At 33.9% G+C, this 21,988-nt stretch overlaps 2 protein-coding genes across 2 annotated transcripts in view; one reads left to right on the top strand and one right to left on the bottom strand.

Annotated features, from left to right (window-relative positions):
* LOC105963211 (glycerol-3-phosphate acyltransferase ATS12, chloroplastic) overlaps nucleotides 1-21,988 on the top strand; it is a 66,773-nt gene that overhangs the window by 11,349 nt on the left and 33,436 nt on the right. The gene's annotated exons all lie outside the window — the stretch shown is intronic.
* On the bottom strand, nucleotides 5,786-7,204 carry LOC105964484 (polyadenylate-binding protein RBP47C'). Its single transcript, XM_088818694.1, has 3 exons — nucleotides 6,598-7,204; nucleotides 6,239-6,529; nucleotides 5,786-6,149 (listed from the first exon to the last, which is right to left on the bottom strand). The coding sequence occupies exons 1-3, from the start codon at nucleotides 6,790-6,792 to the stop codon at nucleotides 5,835-5,837; spliced, it is 801 nt and encodes a 266-aa protein (XP_088674820.1). The 5' UTR covers nucleotides 6,793-7,204; the 3' UTR covers nucleotides 5,786-5,834.

Genomic DNA, 21,988 nt, shown 5'->3' with positions numbered 1-21,988 from the left:
GAATTTAACGGCGGAGAAGGTGGGTGGGTAGGGTTTGAAGGAGGGTGTTGTTTCAATTCACGCAAAGTTTTTTTTTTTTTTTGTTTTTTTGTTTTTCTTTTTATTTTTTTGGTTTTTTCTTTTTGGTTTTTTTTTTGTTTTTTTTTTCCTCATTATTTTTGGTCTTGTATGAGAAAAAAAGGGCAAATTAACTTATGGGTATATTTGTCATTTCATCTTAATAAAATAGAATCTTTTGAAATCTTTCTTTAATTTGGTCTTGAACAAGTGGAATGAGTATTGCATATAGCAGCAGCGTTTTAAAATTTATTATATATAATATTTGGAACATCAATTCTAAAATATATATAAAATAAATTTAAAATTAATGATCAAGTAGATTTTTACAATTTTCTTAACCTTGGGGCCCCTAAATAACAAATTTATAATGTCTTAAATACTTATTTTTATTCATAAAAATTTGAATAAATTTATAATGTCTTAATTACTATTTTTATTTATAAACAATTGAATCAATATTCATTGGTTTATTCAAGTTTCTTTTTATAAAATATTTATGAAGTCTATTTGCTAATAATATTATGTCACGGTAGGAAGTGAACCACCAAATCATTTGGTTAATATTGAAAATTTTCCATATTTTTAATTATTTTATATTCATACATTTCAAAATAAATTGGGGCACTGCCCCCAAACCCCCGTAGGCCGTAATCTTTTAATCCATCACTTTTATGAAATGTTATTTACTTTCTTTTAGTATATTCAATTTCGTACCCCTTTATAAACAAACTATGTTTTTCAAATAGGGGGCCGTTTTGAGTTATTCTTTAAATCTCGCCCTAAGGCCCCCGAATTCTCAGAAAGGCCTTGAGAGAGAGAATTCCTTAGGAAAACATCATTTTTGGTTATCGAATTTGAGAGAATCTTCTAACCTTAGACTTTAAGAACTTGTTTTAATGCTCCCTTAAAACCATTATTTTCGTCGGAGATGTCATCATTTATGTGTAGATTGTAATAACACACGAGAGAGGGATTCCCTAATTCACCATAGGGAAAAATTAGGGAAATCGACTCTACAAACTTTCATAACTCGAACCCGCGTACGTAATTCTTGTGTGCATTTGCGATTTCAACTTGAGATAAAATATATACTTTGTAATTCACGCACAAGCAGATTTAGAAGAAAACACACACATGAAGTAGACTTTCATTTATTCATTCATTTATTTATTTTTAGTTGTGAGATTTGGTTCTACACATAACTAATGCATAATTGATTTCATCTTCATTTGCATGGTTTTCTACACAAACAACGACGTCGTAAACCTTCACAGTCTCCATCGGAGAAACCTTCATTTAAACAAGCCAGCCTGCAAGTTTCGTCGAGCACGCAAATTCCTTTGAAAGATGTACTCTTCGATTCACATATCCTATTCTTCTTACCCATGGCTTCCTCTGCAAAATCACAACCATTACTTTTTACAATTAGAAATAAAATCTTGAATAAGGAAAAAATATTTAATTAAAGAAGGTAATTATTTTATTACTCACGAGAGGCCAAAACAATGAGCAAGAGCATCACAAACCCAAATAAGTAATTAGTTTTCATATTTTTATTCTTCTAATTTTTTTTTTTCTTTTGATTTGCAGTGTTGTATAGTGGGTAAGTGCCTTATTTATACTAAGTATTGGATTAAAGAGAGAGAGATAGGATGTGTTCATATTAAATGCTGCTTTTTGAATAATTGTGTGCTGCATAAGTCCAAATTTTGAAATTTTGTATACATAGTGTTTATGCTACATCAATAACATATATACATAGTACTTTTTTCTATCTTTAATGTAGACACAATCAGACTCGTATAAATGTGGATGTATGTAAAATTGTATGGATGTGGTTTATATTTTTCGTGGTTTGATAGCTGTTGCACAAGATTTAGCGTTTAGCCAAAACACCTTAGAATTGGAAGCCGTTCCTTAAAAAAAAAAAACTAAGAATATGTCTATGTTTTAATAAATGGACTTGATAAACGCGGGATGTGTTTTTTTAGTAAATGTAAGGGTTTTTTGGGTTTTTGGATTTTCGAGTTTCGGGTTTATTTAATAAATTAAAACTTAGCACCAACACATCTTTTTCTTTTAAACTTTTATTTTGCCAGAATACAACATTATTAATTATCAAAACACGAGTTTATTAAAATTTGAGCAAAACTCAGACTATTATCTACCATAGACGCCTTTTTTTTTAGAATTTGTGAAGCTTTCCTATGTCAAATTTTCCACCATTTGTTGTGTTTTTAATCCACAAAAACAGCCAAAAAAACTCTTTACTCTAAATAAATCTCTCTATTTTTTTTTCAATTTGAAGACAAATATATGGACACGCATTTTTTTTGATTTATATGATTTTCCCCAATTTAATTCTAACAGTTAAAAAATATAATTTAGATTTACAAATTCAACAACACTAAATGTAATAAATTAAGAGTATGTGCTATTTTCCACCGACTTAAACTCTCAATTCACCACCGTAATTTAAATATAATAATCAACCATATATATACAAAATCTAACATGCCTTAAATCATATCATCTTCGTCATCTCTTTTCATCTTCGTTCCTTCTTAAACTGTAGGTTATCTTCATTTCAATTGTCTGACGATTGAACATACAAAAGCAATAGTAAAAATCAAGTTTGTTTGGGTATGAATTTCTGAAGTTACACGTGTTTATGGAGTTCTTATTTTCGATTCTCTAATGTGTGCTTGGGGTTTGTCATTCATGCAATTTATATGTATGTGTTTGAGATGTAGTACTGCCTATGTTTGGTAAGCTTTTGGGCTTCCGATTCCATTTTATTTTGGGGAAAGATGTTTTGGGAGAAGAATTTGAAAATAAATTAAAGTTTGTTTGTGTTTTGAGAGGAGACAATTTGTACTGTAGCAAGTCAAATCATGTCTAAAAGGTGTTGGAAAAAATTATTTTGGAAGAAGAATTTGAAGAATAAAGTGATTTTAGTTTGTAATATACTGAAAGACAATTTTCACTGTAGCAGTCGAATCATGTCTGTTAGAAAGAGAAAAATTTGAATTTTTTTAATTTTTGGGGAAAGTTTTTGAAAATATTTCAGAAAGATAATTTTATTTTGGGGAAAGAATGAAAAGAATTTGAGAAGCTCACCAAACATAGATATTTAAGTTTCTGTTTGTATTTCATACGGGTAGATTTTATAAATGCATTTTATTGAATTTTTTCTTATCTTTTTTTAAGCACTTATGGATTTTAGATTCATAATTTCTTTTACGGCATTTTAGAATTTATTTTTACCGCATTTTAGATCTTAGGTCTGTATATATGTGTATTTTTATTATTTTTAAATTAATTTAAAAAATATTTAAATAATGAGCTTATAAAATATTTTTACTCATAAGACCATGTTGATGTTATATTTTATTTTCTTAAACATGATACTAACTGATTATAAGTTATACAAGGAGGTTGTACTTTTCATTACTGAATAAAACGGTACCAAGAGATTAAAGAGTTTGTAGTTTGTAATTGTTTTATCTCATGATTAGGACTACGGGTATACAACTATAAACATTGGTTTATGAATGTTCGTATTTAGGTAATTTTATGTTACTACAAAATGCATTTAAATGAAATGCATTTTTCAGTATTTGTATACCTATTTTTAATTAGTTTTGTTAAAGAACTAAATAACGGTGTCGTCAATTGTTGGAGTTGTAGAATACATGTATGACACTTTATTAATTTTTGCTTTATTTAATATACTTCATTTCTTTAACGGTCAATATTTATCATGACGATTTAAGTTCATATAACCTTTTGTCAATTTAATTTTACTAATAATTTTATTATATATTGTTTTATTAATATTTTTATTGATGACGTATTTAAATATTTGTCTTTTTCACCTTTCGAAATGCTATCCCGTGCATCGAACGGGTGTAGTACTAGTATAATAATAAAAAGGCCTTTCAAGGGATTGTAATTATGTCATTATACAATGGTTACCTAGTATGATTTGGTTGGATAATTTGGTTAATTACATTAAAACCCCGACGGATCCAAATGGGGCCACGGCCGAATCCGAATCTCGTGCCTCCCCACCACCACTCTGCTACCATCTCCAGCGGCGAAGATATTACTCTCCAGCGGCGGGGCAGCGGCGCTGCTGGAAGAAGGTAAAGTTGCTCGGAGTGCGGTGTATATGGTGGAGGTGGAAGGGGACGGGGTGGTGGCGAATAAAAAGTTGTGATTTTTTATTTTTATTTTGAGTAAGAGTGGGTGATTATTGTACGCAATAAAATTAGGGTTGAATAAAAAAAAAGTCAATGCCGGAGACTGGCGGTCAACGGTGTTTGACCGTCCGGAAAAAAATTCAGAATTTTTTTTTGGGGGGTTAATGTGATATATTTGTTTAAATCCGGGGTCAATGTGTAATATTAAGGAAGTCAGAGCATAATGGATGTAATTGATAAAAAATATATTATGGAGGGTATTTTGGACTAAAGAATCAATTATTACTTTCACTTATAAATACCCATAATTCAATCTTTACAACTTTCATTTTATTTAGTTTATGTCTCAAAGTCTTAATCGCTTCATTTTTTTTCTAAAATTGTTGAGTATTTAAATTCAATTTTTTTTTTTAATTTTGAATTTAAAATTAATCTCATATTTTTTCAACTTTCTATATAAGTTTTTTTTTCTTTATTGTAAAAAAATATAAAAAAAAAAAATTTGAAAAATCGGGTGGACCCGAACCGGACCCGGCCCGGACCTGGATGGACCCGGGTGGACCCGCCCCGAACCCGGACCCGGACCCGCCTCCCCGCGGGTCGGTTTCGGGTCCCCTAAAAGTCGGACCCGGACCCGACCCGGCCCGTGGCCATGTCTAATATATCCAACAATATTCGAAAACGGATTCTCTAGTTTTATTGTCTATCCTCAGCATGAATCAAATACATTATAAGGATTTCCATTCTCTTCTTGTGTAGTCGTGGAGGTTATTACATGATTTTGAAGCACATCTGACAAAGTTTGGATACATAGAGGTGAATGGAGTGCAGTCCAGTGTAGCCCCCCCCCCCTCAAATTTTAATTTTTTTTATTACTATACATGTATGTGTAGTTTCTTTAGCATTTACATTCTCCTTCTATAATAAACATGACATAGGCACGTCATTGAGTGTATCAAGCTATTCCTAATTGAGATTATTTTTTTTTTTTTGCTGTATGTATAATTGCTAAAAGATTTTACTTTCTTGGTTTGAGTTTGAAGTCTGTATTTAATCCGAAGAATTTCTCGAGGGTTAGGCTGAAAACCGATTTTCTAAAATCTAATAACTTTTGTATATAAAATATTCTTGCAGAAAACCATGGCATCAAGAAATAGATTCAAGTATACCTTTTCTTTTTAATTGCAAATCTAACCTTTCACATATTTTTACCAAAAAATAAACTAAAAAGCAATTTGACTCACATTGATGATTTCTCCGAATTGCGCTCAGGGGAAGACACATCCAGGTGGGACAACACATTCAGGTGGTCCAGAATCAGCAGAAGAAGCCATCGGACTTTGAAGACCGCAGGGAAAGCCAGGAAACCGAGACCCTTTAACGGTGATAGGGTGACGGCCAATCTTCTTCCCGTTCATATCCTCGATAGCTTCTCTCGCCGATGTCTCATTGTCAAATACGACGGCACCAATATTCTCTCCGGTACGAGGATCGATCTGAAAAAAATCAACACCACCACCACAAAAATCAATAAAAAAAATAAATAAAAAGCAATAGACCGGCGACATCTTAGATAGACAAACAGACCATCAAACTGACGATTTCTCCAAACTTAGAAAAGGCACGTCGAAGGGACTCATCGGTTGTGCCCAACGCCAAACCATAGATGAGACATCCAAGTCGTCCAAAATAAGCAGAAGAAGAAGCCATGGGATCAATTTGAAGACCGTCGCTGGGAAAGCTAGGAAACCGAGACCCTTTAACAGTGATAAGGCGACGGCCAATCTTCTTCCCGTTCATCTCCTCAATAGCTTCTCTCGCCGATGTCTCATTGTCAAACACGACGGCACCAATATTCTGTCCGGAAGGAGGATCGATCACAATCTGAAAAAATAAACAACACCACCACAAAAATCAATAATAAAAAAAATAAAAAGCAATAGACCGGTGGCATCTTAGACAGATAAACAGACCGTCAAACTGACGATTTCTCCAAACTGAGAAAAGACGCGTCGGAGGGATTCATCGGTGGTGCCCAACGCCAAACCATGGACGAGACATCCAAGTCGTCCAAAACAAGAAGAAGAAGAAGCCATCGGATCGATTTGAAGACCGTCACCGCAGCGGGGTAAGCCAGGAAACCGAGACTCTTTAACGGTGATATGGTGACGGCCAATCCTCTTTCCGTTCATCCCCTTGACAGCTTCTCTCACAGATCTATCATCCTCAAACAACACGGCACCAACATTATCTTCGGTCGCAATCTGAAACCACCACAATAAACAATAAAAAAATAAAAATAAAAACTAAAAAGCAATTTAGAAAAACATACCATGACACTGTCGATTTCTCCAAACTGAGAAAAGGCACTTCGAAGGGACTCATCGGTCGTGCCCAAAGCCAAACCATAGACGAGACATCCAAGTCGTCCAAAATAAACAGATCCATGTCGTCCAATAGAAGCCATCGGATCGATTTGAAGACCCAAATAACCACCACCACCGTCACCGGAATAAGATGCCGCCATTGTTGTCCGAAGTGAAAATGTAGAAGGCCGCTGGTTAGGGTTCGGAATCCACCCCTTAGGAAAATTTCCGACTTTTATCGGAAGTGAAAAATCGATTTCGATTCCGAAAATTTCGGAATACAAAAGGTCGTTCCGATTCTGATTCCGAAAAAAAAAAAATCGGAATTTCGAAATTTTAGGAAACGTCGTTGACTATGCCCGGCGACTGAAGCAGGGATGAAAAGCAACGGCCAAGGCGGAGATTTATAGGGAATAACGGCAGCAACTCCGGCGATCTTGAGAGAAAAATGATTGTGGTATTTTGCAGTAATTCCAGCTTCTGGTTAGTGAATGCAACGATTAAAGATATGAAGAAGAGTTGCGGTGGAAAGAAAAAAAAAAAAATCAGAGGAGGGAGATGTGAGCGGCGAAAGAAGAACAAGGAAGAAATTAGTGTTGTATTAGAAGTTTGTAGTATTTACTGTTTAGTCCCTAAAATTCTGAATATTTAATATTTGGACTCATCAGTTTGCTTAAGTGGGCTGCCTTGCTAAAGTGGGCTTTTTAAATCCTAACCATAAACAATATATATAAATTAGTAATGAAGAAATATTAATAATTTTCGGAAATTTTCGGAAATATTTTCGGAATTACATTCGTTTCGGAATTCGGAAATTCCGAATAATTCTTATACAATTCCGATTTCGATCCGATTTTTTCGGAAAAAATCGGAAATCGGAATTTCAGATTTCGGACTACAAAAAATCGTTCCAAAATTGGAAAAATTCAGATCGGATTTGGCGGAAATTAGAAATTTCATTCCGATTTCCATCCCTAAAAATGTCATTCATTGTTGTTAATCCCCGACAATACTTAACAGAAGTGTCAATACAAAGGATGACATTTGAGAGATGGGGACTATAGTGGTGCATTTGAGAGATGAGAGGGACTATAGTGGGATAAAACCTAGACATGAGAAGGTTGTTGTAATTATGTAAAAGTTGATAAAAATAAGAAAATGCTCTTTACGGTTTAACAACTGCTATTTACCGTTCAAAGTAAAAAACAGTTTATCTCTCTAAAACCCCTAAAATTCTAAACTCTCTCCAAAACCACCCCATTCCAAAATTTTCAGAAATTTTTTTTTTTTTCGAAAAATATCGAAATCAACCAATTTCAGTGCTTGGGCTTCGATTTTTTCAGGTAATTTCAACACCTACATGTGTTATATGCAATGGGTAACTCGATTTTGCAACCAATTTCATGTTTAAAAGCCCTACAAATCGATTTGTAGGGCTTTTAAAATTTTCGGAAATTTTACCCGAACGCCCAAGTCGGGCGCCGGCTGCCTGAACAGACGCCCAAAGTGGGCGTCCGTTCAGGCAGCCGGCGCCCGACTTGGGCGTGTAATCAGTTTTTGGACGCCCGGTTTGGGCTTTTCCCGGGCGAACCGGCGCCCGGTCCAGGCGTCGGTTCGCCCGGGAAAAGCCCAAACCGGGCGTTCAATATAATTTTTTTTTTTTTTTTTTTTTTTTTCTGATTTAAAATAAATTTTTTTTTTTCTGAATTAAAATAAGTTAGTAAATTTAATATAATTTAGTTAATTCAATGAAATTATAATAATTTTATGTTTACAGGATGTCTAATTGGGCGAAAAAATTCGGACTGGGAAAAGGGAAAGGACCCCTGATTCGTCCTCCTGCAGATCCGGTGGAGGAGACTACTGCGGAACGGGAGGGAAGGACACATAATAGAAATGTTACCAGTTCAGGACCTGATACTTAGGTGTTCAGGACCTGATTTTCGTTTTTTAAGCTAAATTTATGTTTAATAAAATATGTTGTAACCATAACCTGATTTCCATTTTTATTATTATTATTATTATTATTATTATTATTATTATTATTATTACAACATAATATAATATAATAATAATAATAACATACTAAATCAAACACTATTAAGAATATCCCACATTTCACGTCGACTCCGCAACGCCTCTGGTAGATATGCAACACTATTATTGCTATACCTCGCCCACTGTCTATCAAACGGATGAAGCGGACAATTGTCATTCATCTTCATATACACAAAGTGACTTCCTAATTCAAGAAATAGTATAGTCATCTCGTAAGATAACTGTGAAACACCTTCGGGAGCCCAAAGTGGTAAATAAGTCTGATTGCCCAAGTTGATGGACATTCTCGGGCGCGGGTCTGAGTTAGTTGATGGACATTCTCGTTTCCCCCCGTATAGGTCACAAGTCAAAAAAAACTTTTTTTAGGACTGCTTCTTTTTACTATTTTCACAAAAAGACCTCTTGCAACGAACCTCACCCAAACCACTACCTCATCCTTCGAGTCAAACAACTGAGTAGTGGTAAAATAATCGGTATGATCAACTTCAATAGTAGACGTATCGTCCTGAAAAAAACGTAAAAAAATTGATTTAAAAAAAAAAAAAAAAAGGGTTTAAAAGCCAAAAGCCCAACTCGGGCGCCCGACGGTGCAGTGCACGCCCATGTTGGGCGTGCAGTTGGCGTACAAACGCCCATAATGGGCGCGCAAGAGCCAACTGCACGCCCAACATGGGCGTGCACTGCACCGTCGGGCGCCCGAGATGGGCTTTTAAACGTTTACCCCATTTTTTTCGATCGAAAAGACGGAATTTTTACCTCACTGTGTCCGCTATCCAGATCTTCATCCGATGAACGCATTTATGTTCGTATATCACACCAATAAGAATGATTTGTGATGAAATCGTCTTGCGAGCGATTTTTTTAGAGAGAGAGAGAGAGAGTCTTTGAACGGTAAATAGCAATTTTCAAACGGTAAAAAGCAAATCCCTAAAAATATAGTAGTGACTAGGGGTGCAAGTTGGAACCGAATTTCCAATTTTCGCCGGTTCCGATCCGAAAAGTTCCGATTTTCGAATTTTTCCGACTTTTTTGGATTAGAATTACAATTATATAAAATAAATTTGGAATTTCTGATTTCCGATCCGATTTAATTCCGAAATTAATTCCCAAAAATATTCAATTTTTTTTCCGAAAAATACACCTAAAAGTATTTTTTTTTTATTTTGACATAATGAATTGTTGTTAGAAGTTTTATTGGATATTATGTTGTGTTTATTTTTTTATTTATTTTCTTGAACTGAAATTTAGTAGTTATTAATTTTACTTTTATCGACATGGATGTTCTTATTTTTGAAAAAAATATGAATATTGTAGAAAATTTAGGCTAAGTTTTGAAATTTTAAAGTTTTGTTTTTTTTCCGAAATTCCGAAATTTCCGGGCCTTTTGGAATTGGAATGAATTTTTAGATTCCGAAAATTTTGGAATTGGAATTGAAATTGATTTTGTACGTCTAATTTTTTTGAAAATTTTCCAAAAAAACTAATTCCGATCTGATCCATCCGATTTTCACCCCCCTATACCTACCTTACGTTGACAAACTACGAATTTTTAGATTACCAATGTCTTAATACTTGATAAAATCATCAGATTCGCAATCATAAAATAAATTGTACGAATTTTTAGATTACCAATGTCCATTTATTGATTTTCAAGTTTTGATCATCGTCGGTAACTTAGAGCTGGATATTTGAGTAGATAAATCGTAGGTATAAACATCTCTAACTATCTTCTTCAATGATTTATTTAAATCATTATAACATGAAATAAAAATCTAAAAACATAATAAAAGATATGTTAAGTACATAGCATAATTTAATAAAGCAAATATTATAATCTTGAGAACACGTGGGTTGGAAATATAAATATGGACTAATTTGACATAGACCCACAAATTCAAGTTTCACTATAAATATGTCCATCATTTAACTTTCATTTTAAACTAGTAACTCACCCGTGCGATGCACGGGGATCAATTCTAAGTACAATTTTTTTTTATGACAAAAACATGCCAATGAGGTAAATCAAACACCTTTATGTATGAAAAACGAAAGGTGTAATATATGGGGGTAATATAAAAAACGAAAAAATATGTTTTAGATCAAATTATCGAACGAAAACTTTGAATAATTGATAAATAATATGATATAATCTAAAAAGTTTAAAAACAAAATGAATTCCATTTGATTTAACTACCGATATAAAAAAAATGATAAAAAGAAAATATAAAATACAGAGATTGTGATATGAAAAATAAGATACATTTTCAGACCCAAACGGTACAACTATCTTGTCCAATACTTTGTATCGTTAACAGAAACTTAATTATCAAAATAGTGTTTTATAGCACATGCATTGACATCGTCTAACACTCTTTGCGAGTAACATGCACATTTTACATTGTTCAAATGCAACAAGTGGTACACATTACTGAAACATAATCAACTAAAAGTGTACAAAATAAATACATTATGTGCTAAATCACCTTGTTTTAAAAAAACAATTCAGTGGAGTAGACAATAAAATTGGCATAAAGTGAAAATAAACTAACACGGTAAAATAAATATACATGTAAAAAATACAAACAACAAATGTGTGTCATATACAATTTTTATGTACATTTATATACCCTGAAAATCTTCACAGTAGACAATATCGCAAGTAATATATTAGTCGTCTATTCCGACTTGATGAATATATTTATGCCACCTCTACTCTTAACTCTCTATATTGTGACGTATAATAGTCCGTGCCACCTCTACTCTTCACTGTCCATATTGCGACGTATAATAGTTCATGCCACCTCTAATACTAAAATTAATATTACTACTACTACTACTACTATTAATACTAATGCCAATACTAATATTAACACAAAAATCAATATTAATACTAATAACAAAATTAATATCAATACCAATACCAATATCAATACCAATGTCAATGTCAATACCAATACTAATACGAATATCAATACCAATATCAATATCAATACCAATGTCAATATTAATACTAATACTGATACGAATATCAATACCAATACCAATACCAATACCAATACCAATACCAATACCAATACCAATACCAATACCAATACCAATACCAATACCAATACCAATACCAATACCAATACGGCAATACCAATACCACTATCAATACCAATACCAACACCAATACCAATACCAATATCAATACCAATATGAATACGAATATGAATACGAATATGAATACGAATACGAATACGAATACTAATACGAATACGCATACGAATACTAATACGAATACAAATACTAATATGAATACGAATATAAATACGAATACGAATACTAATACGAATACGAATATGAATACTAATACGAATACTAACATTAATACTAATTCTAACATTAATACTAACACTAACACAAACACAAACACAAAACACAATTATGCCTATGTGAGCTCTTCAAGAGCCTCACAAGACTAAGTCATTCATATATAAGATAAATGAATCATTTGATTATTCATTTTGCTAATATGGTATTCACTAAAGTGACTATACCAACATAATTATTAATTTGTGTATGGATCATCACAATGGTCTAACTCATGAGACCTTTTATTATATGCTACAAGCATTATATTTTCAAGAATTTACTTCATTGTTATTATTTGATGACCCATATAGGTATGCGGTATTTGTATACACATGTTGTATGTCAAGTCATTTGAATACCGAAAATTGATTGCATCGTTCTCATAATAAAATATTTTCAAATAAGGTATTCAAATGTACCGCGATAATACTACCCACTTTTGTACTAAAGGCTCCACAACTTCATATGTGTTAACTTCAAGTCAATGTGCAATTTATTATCTCATTTCTAATTTCAAATATTCATTGCCATATACATTTTCTAACTATATGGCCAATTGGATGTCGACATGCATTTACATTTATGAGATACAAGTTCTTCACTGTTTAAAAATAATTGCACACACATATTTATCAATAATATCCTGCGTACTCCCCATTTTCTAGATAATCAAGCCATCGCTTGTTATTTCACTTTTCCGGTGCCGGATTCTCCTCGGAGAATTATATTCATACAAATGGGGATTGTAGCCTTCGTGGGTACGATCTCTTCTAGAGATCTATATTTTTCATGTACCATGTATTTTTCTCTTGTAGAGAATTTTATATCTTACAACCAATAAAGTTTTCATAATACTTTATGTGCTTGAGCTCATTATTCTTTCACGAAATGTCCGATAAGGACTTAAACGCGCGCTTTTGAGTTTCACAATATGGAGGGAGTAATAAGGGACTATAGGTCCACTATATTTTCAAACTCAATATTAACAAAATCACTTTGGTACATGAAAATCAATTCAAAGATATTCTAATTCTTCAAAATGATAGATTGGTACAACAAATACTTGAGAACTACTAGTCTCAAATGTCTCTCTATTTCATTTAGAGAGCAAGCTAACCATGATTTATTTGCCAAACTCTTTATTGGCACTTCGGTTCGATTGTAAATGATTTCGGTATCTACCGTATAATCATCAATGAATTTCTCATCCAAATATAAATTTGATTTATGCCACCGTAATTGGCAAAGATTTTCAAATCATATTAATGGATATTGGTGTTGAGGCGTCCCCCAACATCGTCTGTAAGACGATTCCCTTCATCAAATGGGATAAATAATAGGATGAGATTACAATGCTACTAGCGCTAGCAGACTTTTAGTTAAACGATATTCACCCATTTCTTGAGGTGCTAATCATTCGAACCAACATAAATATATCCCCCTCTTATATGCATAAATTATAATTGGTTAGCTAGTGTACCATATTCACCCTTCAAGGGACTTCTCGATGCAATCACAATGTACAACATGTCCTTCTCGGACATTCTCTTTTCACCCTTCTAGGGTATTTATTTGCAACACATTTTTCAATCAATGCATCTCGCATTTTACTTTGCAATGTATTCTTTTGTAATGTGTGTTAATTCTTTGATGCACAAACCAAGATGAGACATATTATATTATATAATTTCACGCCGTTCCATGTAAATAAATCGGCTTCTAATCTCCCCCTAACGGCGGGAAAATTGTCTCATATAAACAAAATTGACAAAGTATGTCATATAATTATCTCCCATTAGGGATTATTTAATCGCATAAATAATCGATTGTAATTTACATGTAATAAAACATGCGATAGATATGCCATGTCCAAAATGTGACACAATTTTTTGTTATTTTTTTTTATATTGGTGCTTGATAAAACTTATCAAAATGTTTTATCATAAAATGGATTCATGACCAACATTTTTCATATTTCTCATCTCTCTTCCACTTCTAATGATGAGAGAAAAAATGTGATAATATAAGCACCAAAATATCTATTAATCACAAGATATCTCTTTAAATATTGAATAGTTGTTGTATCCACTTCAAGGAATAACAAAACTTGAACGAGCTTTGCAATATTTCAATTTTAGCTCCCAAACTCGAATAAAAATATGATATGCCATCATATTTTCTTGATATTCATACTATATGAGCAACTTTAGTTGTTATGTTGCTACTTCATAAGCATAATATATATCCATAATATTTGCTATTGATGGAGTATTTCAAGTCACATATATTGGAGAATACTCTCTTATATCTCCATAAGTAACTATATTTTGTTACTTTTACTTGTTTGTGCAAGACACATGCCACCAATTTTTATTTTCATGACACAAAATACTTTGTTTGTGTCTTGTAGCCACATTTAAGTACGAAGTATGTGTCTTGTGACATCAAAACATATATCACCAACATGAAATAGTTTATGTTTTCATGACACATAAATGGATCTTCAACTTAAATGATCCATATCTCATGTTTTTTTGTTGTTGAACATTCAAGATAATTTCAAACCTCGTGATATTTTTCATATTATTGAATCACCAACAAATTATCTTTTCGAGTACATATATGAGGTTTATAACTTGACTTTGTGTACTCGATGTAGGCCTCAAGCCTATATATATATGATTTAGATCATCATAGTACTTAACCATAGAATAATGGTACTATGAATGAGAAATACATATCAACTCAAATCTTAAGTTTGAGTATTATCGCATAAACTTTGAGTCTATCATATTCTATTGAGACTTATAGTCTCAAAATGTGATCTAGGCTTCAAGCCATAAATTGATTATGATCAATTATCAATTTTCTCATTTCAATATTTTGTGGACTTAAAAAATGTCCACTAATGACAAATCTGTCATGTCTGAGTAATTTGCTTGTATCTCTCTCATTCGAGATCGTATTTCAACGATTCAAGGTGCTGTGAACAGCCAACAGAAAGTTCTACAACTTTCGTGTTTTACATTTTATCAAATTCGGACAATATCAGGTCCGAAACTGGACTCAAAATCTGACCATGTAAATTGTGCGAAAATTCACCTACAACAAAAATGAGATTGTTATTATTTTCGTCAACTTAAAACAACAAAAATATATGTGAAATAAACTCCCTTTTCAACGCTGAGATGTTCGCCTTCTTTGGATCATCTTCATCAAAAATAAAATAGAACAATCGTGCTGATAACGTGTTAGAAAATGAAGAAGAAGACAACATAACAAAGAGAACATAAGAGAGTAAATAGAGAGAATGCAATATGTATTTCTCTTCTTCTTCTTGTGTATAAAATACATTTACATTGTGTTGTATATATAGTACAAGAAAGACCTCTCAAAGGTCAAGAGTTACAACACTTTTAATGATGAATAATGGTGGAGATGATGGTGGGAGTTATGGTGGTGGTAGTGGGAGTAATGGTGGTGTAATGGTGGGCATCCACCACTTCAAAGAATTCATAACAATTTTCATTTTTTCACGGTTTTTCTTTTTTCTTAATTTCGATTTTTTTTAAAAATGGTTTTTTTTATTTTCTTTCGAGTGTTTTTAAATAAAAACCACTATATATAAACATGAAAACCACTCTTTATAAACAGCTATGTAAACATGAATATCACTATGTATAACAACTATATAACATGAAAACCACTTTGTATACCAACTATGTAAACTTGAAAACCACTATGTGTAACAACTATATCAACATAAAAACCACTCTGTATATACTGATATATAAAAATATGTACAATAATTATTGAAAACTACTATAATCTTTGTACAGATTTTATAGTGGTTTATGTAAAATATTAAAAACCACTATAAAAATCTGTACATAATTATTGAAAACCACTATAAAAAATCTGTAAATAATTATTGAAAACCACTCCACCTTTTTAGGCACAAATTATTTGAAAACCACTATGTGGCAAGCATATGTGAACAAGCATACTCCAAAATCCATTATAGAAAAAAAAAAGTTAAGGAAAGATAATCAAGAGTTGAAGATTAAGGAAATCATAACTTATGAAGTGATACCAAAAGAATCGAACATTTTTTTAGTGGGCAAAAAGAACCAATTTGAGTTTGATGATATTATTAGAATTATGGAAGCAAACAGTAACTTTATTGTGTTCCATTCTCAATAGCCTTTAATGTCGGGGAGAAAATAAGGAGATCAAAATTACAAAAAATTATACTATAGGCCGAGAGAATCAACATCTTACATGTCGATCTCTCCCGCCGCACGGCCTTCACAACCCCGAAATCAAGCAGCCCGTCATCCATGCCACCACCTACCACGATTCCTCCTTCGACCGCCGCAATTATTTCTGATGCAAGGCCTCCGTCGTCATGGGGTGCTAACAAACGGCGGCGTCCGCCTGCAAAGGACATAAAAAAAAATTGATCTCCAAAGCAGGAATTTGAAATCCACTACTATCGCATCGCTACCCACTATAAAAATATCGAAATCCACTAAAATATTAACATAATTCAATACGAAAAACAATTACAAGAATTACGTAAATAGAAAAAAAACAACTACATTGCCCACATTCACCACTATACAGCCACGCATCCACCCACATTCACTCAATGCGCACACAAAGTATAATTTACACATCCAACAGATCTTTAGTCTCTCACTCTGCTAATAAAATTAGGAACATCTTCAATGGTTTTTTAATATTCTCTTTTGCCTCAACCTTGACAGAATGATAAAGATTAAATCCAAGATATAAATTCAATTACAAAATTAGCAATAATCAATCAGCATATAAAAACAAATATTCAATTATGTGTTCTGACCATCACCCACCTATTTCATCGTAGAGTACCTTTAATCTCATATGGATTAAATACATTTTATTTTTCCGCCCAAAAAATAATATAGTAATTAGCGTATTACTGTTCTCCCTCATCTCTTTCACGATTCTCACTATCTATCCTCCAATCCCATTTTCAACCAAATAAAGAATTCCTGAATCAATTTACCTTTGCGGCCAAAGAAGGAAAATGTGGTTGAGAAGATCGAAATCAGCTGTTACCGTCGCCGCGCGGAAACCCTAGTGTGCGCTTGAGCGAATCAACCGTCGTCAACAATGCAACCCTAGCACCACCCTTGACGAGAGGATTCTAGGGGAGAAGATTGCCCCGAACTTCCGCCGTCGTGGAGGAAAAAAAATCGCAAAAAAGAAAATGAGTGAGAGAGAGTGATAATGTGTGGTGGGTTAAAAGAATGGAGCGAGAAAAATGGGCAGAGAAATATAACAGGTGGAGGAGAAATATAGACAGAGATTGTGTGGGAGGTTAAAAAATTGAAAAGGGTATTATTGTGAATTTGTATTATTTATGGTTAATTAAAAATCTTTTGGATTTATCTTAAAAAGAAAAAAAATTGGACCCATCCGAACTAGAGGGGTTTTCCCATATAATCCCTTTCTTTTAATCCGCTTGCTCTAAAACGACGTCGTTCAACGCCCCAGTGGCCAACAATTGTTGACCTCCGTCGTTCGTGTCTGCCGCCACCGCCCCACCCGACTCGACCGAACTCTGTATTATTTCTTTTCGCTTTTCTTTCTCGCTTTATTTTCCCCTTCTTTGGTGCCCCTCTCACTCCACGGCAGTTGCTGGTCGGCGTCGTGCCGCTCCATCCCTCCAATCGTTCTTTTCCTTTTTTCCTTCGATACCTCAGCCGACTCAGGTATCGAGGTTCCCTTGGGCCATACATTCCGAGATGTAATCCAATTCTTTGTTAATGGATTGAATTGGCTTTCATTATGATGCTTACCCATTAACAAAGAAAGCCATTTCTCTTATTTCTCCTCTATTTCAAATCATTCCAAACCTAAAATTCCAAACTCCGATGTCTCTAAGATTGCCTGTATCAAGAGAACCACCAGCAGCAGTCGTGTGCCCAGGTAATTTCATGACTCCTTTATCCCTTTTGAGATTAAGATTTTGTTTTGCTTTTTCATTACTATGTATGATATCTTTGTGCTATTATGGTGAGTATTTTTTTTCTTTTTTTTGCCAATTTATGTATTTGGATATCGTGAATTAATGTCTCGGCAGGGCAAATTCCTCAATCTTTCATGGGTTATGAAGCTGTTGCTATCATGGAAATAGCTGTTGGTAATCAAACAGTAAGTGCAATAGTCTTCTCCTCCAATAGCCTTTATGCACCATCATTCTCACCTCATGTATTTCGGCTTCTCTTATCTATTCTGTGCGATTATCAAATTATTTATATCCAATCGATGGTTTTGGGATATGTTTCACTCGAAATTACTCATATCAAGTATCTTCACCTTAACAAATGAATCTCATATAATAGCTTGCAGAGAGAGCACGTGCGTCAACCAGGGAAGTTAAGTCTGGTCTTGTGGTGAGTCTATGAAGTTCCTTGCTTCTCCATTTTTTTTCATCGATGTTGTGCACGTATGCTTATATTGAAGTTCCTCGGGATTGAACTTATGTTGGTTAATTAGAAAGCTTTTTGCTAAATAAAACTCATAAAATATTTCTTGTTTCTTGATTGATTTCTCTGAGAAGTGGTGGCAAAACCATACACGCAGAATTTTCTGCGTAAATTAATAATGGAAACCGATGGATGGATCAAATAATTTCGGGATTTTTCCTCTTTGTTTTCTTGACATGTCCCTGTTAGAATTTATTTCGTGCAGATTAAATTATTTGTGTCAGATTCAATTTTTCGTTACTGTTGCGTGTAGTGTTGCAACAGTTCGTGAAGCAGTTCGTAAAAACAGAAATAAACGAGACACAAATTTAATGTGGTTCGGATACAATTGTACCCTACATCCACGGGGACCTGCAAATGAAATTTACTAATTTTTAGTTTTACGAATACAATATTAGGACTTAATCAAAATACAAAGACTCCCTCTTTGTTGACGCCGTTCTTGTATACTACGCTGAATTATAAATCTTCAATTTGCAGCACGTCCCTTGCTCCGCACGGTTGAACTCCCTTCAACGCTGAATCCCTCAGTCGGCGGATCGATCTCCTCCCGAGATCTGTTTAAGCCCTCTCCCGAAGAACCGATCTTCTTTTTGTATAGAAGAAGCAAACTTGTGATACTCCTTGAATCTTGGTGTCTTCACCACAAAGCCTTGAAGCCGGTATATTTTCTATGAAAATCACGTATCAAGATGGAGCAATAAAAACGAGAGAAAAAAAATATTTTCTCTTGACTTCTCTCGATAAACAAGATGCTAGAAGAGCAGCATAGAATAAGAACAGAAAAATATAATTTTTCTTCTCCAATAAAAGGCGTGAAACCTATTGCTGAGGTAGCTCTCCTTTTATATCCTACGCCATAAGATCCCTATACAAGGAAAAGTCAGAGACCACAATCTTAAAAATACAAATCACGTAGGAATCTAAATCTTAGAGATATAGGAGATTGCTTTGCCTTAACAATAAATAATTCCCATATCTATTAAGACTCTAGAAATATATGACAATAAAATATAAAAAAATAAGTATGCTTGTATAAGGATAATTCCCACTATTAATCAATTAATGATAAAATAAAGAATTAAAACACAAGGAAACTCCCCTTCTTATATTACGGCATATCTAGACTTGTGGTACAAGTCTTTTACACGTTTCCTTGCGAAGTCAGAATCCAAAGGATTCTAACAATCACGATCCCATGCTGCTCTCGTATATATGCTCTCCTACGTTTTTTGATTCACTGTACAACAAGGAAAACCAGAGTCCATTAGGGTTAGGAAACTCTTAATCACGTAGGAAATAAGAGTTGTGTGATAAGGAAATTCTTTGTCAAGGGAATAAGAATTTCCTTGTTAACACATGACTCACAATATTAAATAAATTAATGACAAAATAAGAGTTTAAAGCATTAAGGAAACTTCCCTAGCTTTAGACACACGTTTTCCACACACGTGCTGAAAAACCAAAATTAGAATCCTCTCGGATTCTAACAATCTCCCCCTTTGTCATCTATTTATTATAATCAAGTCCTCCCCCTTAGTCAAATACCTGAAAATAAAATAATTAGATGATGGACGAAAGCAATAAAACTGTGGATCATCATCAGCATTAAAGGAACAGCCAAGAACAAGAGTGGCATCAACTGCTGCAATAGCAAGTGCCACAGTTTCAACAACTGTTCCAACAGTAGTGGCTTCGGCAGGTGGTTCAAAACGGAGTCAGCTTCCCATGCATGTGTTTCTCCCCCTGTAGATGATCCTTGGGCAACTCCTCTTGTAGATGACTACATTCTTCCCCTTTGCTTACTTGGCTTGGTAGACTTGGAGGGCGGTGGAGGGCGACGTGGTAAATCATCCACGTGATAAAAGACTCAACAAGTAACGTCAGCATTAGCGCCCTCTTTTTATATTCTTGTGAACACCTAAACCAATTAATGACAATAAACACAATATTAAAAAGGTGAAATTCTTTCTATATTGGATATACACGTTCAGGTGATTAACATGAAGAGATAATTTTATTTCTTCTCAAATTATCTAATGAGATAACTAAGTAAAATATGTTCCTCATATTAATACACATCTCCATAGAATTCCACTTGGCGCTGTGGACTTAGAATCCCACAGAGATTCTAACACTCTCCCCCTTTGGCATTGATTGGTCAGAACATTTACTCCCCCTAAATATATGATACATGCATGAACAAGGGTTAGCAAATTCAAAATAACATCTGCAAATATAAACTGTTGCAACAGTTCATCGAACTGTATGAGCTCTTAGCAAGAATAACCTAGAAAAGCAGATACTCAAAATGGTTCAAATAAGCAGGGAACAAAAGGATATGCAGTAACAAAATCAACTTCCCACAAAAAAGATATGAAGTAGTAGAATCAACTTCCCTTCACAATACTCGTCAACTGTGCCAATAGTTGAATGAATTCCTCATGAATTTCTGCATTATTCCAACAGCTGTCTGTTGCACTGTCTCAACAGTTGTCTGAACTCCCCCTGCATTCATGTACTGTTCCAGCAATTGTCTGATGCACTGTAGCAACAGTTTTCGGAACTCCCCCTGTGTTCATGCCAGCGTTGCTGTTCTTTTCTCCCCCTTTCTGGGCAATCACCATGCATAAATAAATCAACATGGACTAATGATCTCGATGTGTCGAGCAATCTGTTCAAACACTTAACAAAAAAATTCAAACGAATAGAGAATCTTGAACGCAAGTGAGAAGAGTCACCAAACATAACGTGTACACAAAGTCACAAACTCACAACTCAATACCACACGATAATCGCAATGCGCAAATCAAAGGATAATGATATCAATTCCAACATTAAATAACAAAGACTACAGACTTTGCCAAACTTCATACGAAAACGAGGAAATGTGAGTAGTAGGCCCAATAGATCCGGTTGCAATAAGAATCAAATTTAACCGGCACATGAACAAAAATCCCGTTTCTCTCTCTCTCTCTCTTTTTTTTTTTTTTTTTTTTTTTTTAAATAATGCCTACTGCAAGACAAGAAGTAAACATGAGAAATAAACATGAGTGAAGAGACATATGTGAATAGGATACTGCATGGACAAACAAAACATATGGAATTTATCTTCACATTCACGATAAGCGCAATCCCCAAAAATCCGACTGCCAATGCAACCAATAAACTTAATAATCCCAAGTCAAACACAAAGATGCTCTTATTAGGTAGCGTACACACACGTCTAATGGTAGCTCTTTCTCATGAAAAATAGAGCAATTAAAAGGAACGAGATTATGGTGGTCGTGCAATGTGTAGTCCCCTGGGCTTTCTAATTGAGCCTTGTAGTGAGTGTTCGGTCAAGTGGTTTACTGGCTCGACTCAACTAGGCTTCGAACTATTCACTGACCAAATGGTTGTAGATATA

This window comes from Erythranthe guttata, chromosome 5, assembly GCF_056151865.1.
Source record: "Erythranthe guttata isolate IM_541 chromosome 5, IM_541, whole genome shotgun sequence".
In the NCBI taxonomy this organism is placed as follows: Eukaryota; Viridiplantae; Streptophyta; class Magnoliopsida; order Lamiales; family Phrymaceae; genus Erythranthe; species Erythranthe guttata.
The sequence above is the reverse complement of the archived record's forward strand: the minus strand, read 5'-3'. Positions and strand labels throughout refer to the sequence as shown.